Source organism: Cynoglossus semilaevis, chromosome Z, assembly GCF_000523025.1.
Source record: "Cynoglossus semilaevis isolate Cse_v1.0 chromosome Z, Cse_v1.0, whole genome shotgun sequence".
NCBI classification, from domain to species: Eukaryota; Metazoa; Chordata; class Actinopteri; order Pleuronectiformes; family Cynoglossidae; genus Cynoglossus; species Cynoglossus semilaevis.
In genome coordinates, this window is record NC_024328.1 from 15665514 (window position 1) to 15669275 (window position 3762).

The 3762-nt window shown below is 36.0% G+C and overlaps 1 protein-coding gene across 2 annotated transcripts in view; it reads left to right on the top strand.

The window, feature by feature from the left end:
- The first annotated feature begins 1313 nt into the window (after positions 1-1313).
- iqgap2 (IQ motif containing GTPase activating protein 2) overlaps positions 1314-3762 on the top strand; it is a 31094-nt gene continuing 28645 nt past the window's right edge. For both annotated transcript variants that reach the window (XM_008336642.2, XM_008336643.2), the window contains exon 1: positions 1314-1676. In XM_008336642.2, the coding sequence (XP_008334864.1) occupies positions 1631-1676 (46 nt within the window). In that variant the 5' untranslated portion in view covers positions 1314-1630. The remainder of the gene's footprint in view (positions 1677-3762) is intronic.

Consider the following 3762-nt stretch of genomic DNA (forward strand, 5'->3'; position numbering starts at 1 on the left):
ATAGATAGATAGATAGATAGATAGATAGAGAGAGATATATAGAAATAGATAGATAGATAGATAGATAGATAGAGAGAGATATATAGAAATAGATAGATAGATAGATAGATAGATAGAGAGAGATATATAGAAATAGATAGATAGATAGATAGATAGATAGAGAGAGATATATAGAAATAGATAGATAGATAGATAGATAGATAGATAGATAGATAGATAGATAGATAGATAGATAGATAGATAGATAGATAGATAGATAGATAGATATTTGCTCGACCAAAACCGGCAAATTATATTATTATTATAGGGAAACTCTCTTTTAACGACGTCTTAAAGCAAAATGTATCTAACGAATAAACATAAGCATTTTACATGATGTCAGAGAAATGCTGCTCTCTAGTGGTTAAATTTGAGTACTAAAGGGCAATGGCTTGGCAACAAACTTATCTGGAAAAATGGTTGGCTGTATTAGATTAAAGGATTTTACACGTAATAAATACTTCTCAAATAATTTTGAAGTAAAATGCTTTACTCTGACTCTGACTTTGCAGGTACCCTTTTTAAACGTGGTGTTTGAACGCTTGTGCTTAAGGTCAATTACGTAAAGCACAATTAAATATTTGCTAGATACAGTATTTTTGTTGCAGTTGTGATTTTCTAAAATGCTATATCTTTTCGTAGTTTTATTCAAATAGTAACAGGTTTGAACTGTCGTGGACAGACCGAGTTGAAGTAAACACAGTTCTGTAGTTCAACACGAATACTAAACGATATTCAGACGCTCCGTTCATACTTACGGTAATTTGATACCAAGCTTGTCAACAGTTTGACTTCTTAAAAAACTTTCAAGGGTGTTACTGATGTGACCTATGAGTGTTACATTTTCTCTGTTCCTACTTCTTTGAGTTATATTTTGGACATAAATAACAGAAATATTTTTTTAACTAACTTTGATGAGTTTGTCAGTAACTATCAAACCTTTAAATTTTTTATTCTCTCTTAAAAACTAACAATGTTTGAGCAACTGCTAAACAATGTCTAAGAATGTGCTCTTTTATACATAATATAATAATACATAAGTAGGTTATTATAGCTAGCGTACTTTTGTGAAAATGTTGAATGCATTTTTTTATTTGAGTCTTTGTGCGTTGGTAATTTGTGTCAGTAGTTTATACATGGTTTATTTTACATGATATTAAAATCAAATTTAAAACTCTCGAAAAATATTGCGCTATCTGCATGTACCTATGATGACCTTTAGATGGTGCCATTGAGAACGTTTAATAACGTCAATCGCCTGCTCCGTCAATCATCTGCGCCTGTGTCAGAGCAGTGGCTCTGGAAAGATAAGACGAGCTGGGAGCAGAGACAGACAACTCAGTGCCTAAAGCGTGGAGAAGGGGTCAGCATGGGTGCTATGAGAAGTCACTAAAGCTGCACATAAAACTTTTGAGGACTTCTGCCCAACATTTTCGTCAACGCTCTGTTTGCGAGTCAACTTATTGAAATCATTAAACCCACAAAGGCGCGGCTGGCTCTCTGTCGGACTGTTTGTAAGGACCGCTGCTCGCCCCGAGTCTCTTCCAGTTCAGCTAGGTTTAACGGGTGAAGGAGGAGGAAACGAGACAGGATGTATCATGAACAAACCGCAACTTTACAAAAGCCACGCTATGGAAGTAAGTACCACTCTCTGCTTTACCGCGTTAATAAAAACACCAGTAGAGAGTTATCTTAGTATCTGGTGTCATCACTCACGCGTTTGTTTAATGAGCAGCAGGTGTTTTTATGGTCTTCACCTGACTCCACTGAGCAGCGTGCTGTCTTCAGTAGGTGTGTTATGCCTTGGAAAAATACATTTATGTCCTGAAAACTGAGGAAAAGAACCATTTTTATTTTTATTTTTTAAAGAAAAGTTGCAATTTAAAACATGTTTCATGAAAAAGCTAACTGCTTATTTGTGTTAAGCACACCATAGCTTATGAGAAGGGGAACTGCTTCAAAAAGGTCATTGTATTATACAAATTGACAAACTTCTGGACATTGGGCCACTTGATTGAGTTTCAGGTAAATGGAACGATCCCTGACCCAACCATTCTCTGGAGAAGCTCGTTAGCTGGTTTAGTTGTGACCCTCATGTTCACTTGTTCTTTAGGGTTCAGATCAAGATTTTTGTTGTGGACCAATTATTAACATCATCATTAAATTGTAGGAGAATAATGTAATAATGTTTTCTTATAAACAGTGTGATTCTTCAGTCCTTTGGGCATGAATAACTTTTTATATTACACAAAGGCATTAAGACAGTCAATGTCTCACCGTGTTGTTTTGCTGCGGAGGTGTGTTTTTTGGGGTTTTATGGTCATCTCTATCGTCAAAGAGTTGTAGTGTCTGGTTTCTAGTTGAGTATTTCTAACCTGAGTTTTTGTCATTCTTTTGAAATCTTTATTTTCTAATTTTCTTAATAAAACTCATCACCCCAATTTAAGACCAAGGGCAACATGTTGATAACATTGCACAACTTCCTCTTCTGTTAAAAACATGCTCCATTCTTCAAAGAAATACACCATGAGCAGCAGACATGCTCACCAGAGGAAAAAAGAAAAGTCAGACAGGTGTAGGTTGCGTCGCAATTAGATTGCACCATATGCAATCCTCGGGCAGTTGGTTCCAAAGAGTATGACTGTAACTGTGACTTAATGTGCTTTTTTATATTTAGTTTGATCATGCATATGTAAGCTTAATTTTAACAAAGTCAGTATTAAACAGGTAACCCATGGAAAAATCCCCCGAAAATTAGCTGAAACTAGCACACCATGGTTACAGCATTTGGCTTAAGGGTGGAACTGCTCCACAGAAACATTGGCACACTTCTGTGATAAGATCCCGAGGAGATTAATGCATGAACCATTGTTTATCACCTGACTGGGACACGACTGGTCTAAATTTACGAGTTATTGTGAATTTGTGAAATGAACATTATTGCTGTTCTGGTTTTGTTTTTTGTTTTTTGTTTAATTTTTAACGTTATTTTTAAGTCTTGAGTAAAGGCTGAGACATTGTCAGTTTTTCTGCAGGCGGGAAGTCTACTGTAATGGTTGTGAAATAAACATGACAAAATTTGTTAATTACTTCAGAGCACAGATGTTGGGGTCAAGATGCTGTAAAACTTTCCACCGCTGAAGCTCTTGGTTATCTGGAAGTGTTAAATTTTAAGTACACTCACATGATCCACACAGTGTTTTCTTTTTATCTATTTATTCAATGGCGGTAGCCTGCAGGATATCAGCCTGTCTACACATTTGGTATTTTCTCATAGATCAACCATTAACCTGCTGTTGAGAAATCTCTCACAGAGTCAGACAGGAATGTAAGTGACTTAAGTGTTATACAGTAGATCACGTTATATCTGTGAAAAGCCTCACTATGTCAGCATTCACTGTAGATATCTTGTCACTCCAATGTCTGCGACCAATGCACAACCTTGTTAGATAACAATGCAGGTTCTCCATTATTCTTGGCCAGTCAATTAAGGAAATAAGTTTGAATTTGAAGAGACATCTGACTAAAATGTTTTTTGTTTTTGTTTAAATAACATATATCTATCTATCTGCAAAATAGTTACTTCGACTGCTCTTCACAGTGAGTCATGATCACACAGCCCGTAACACACTAGCCCAGTGGCCATATGACACACTACAGCAACAAACCTGTTCTGAGGGTTAAATATAAAGTTTTCAGTTCACAATTGCTGTCACGCTCTTC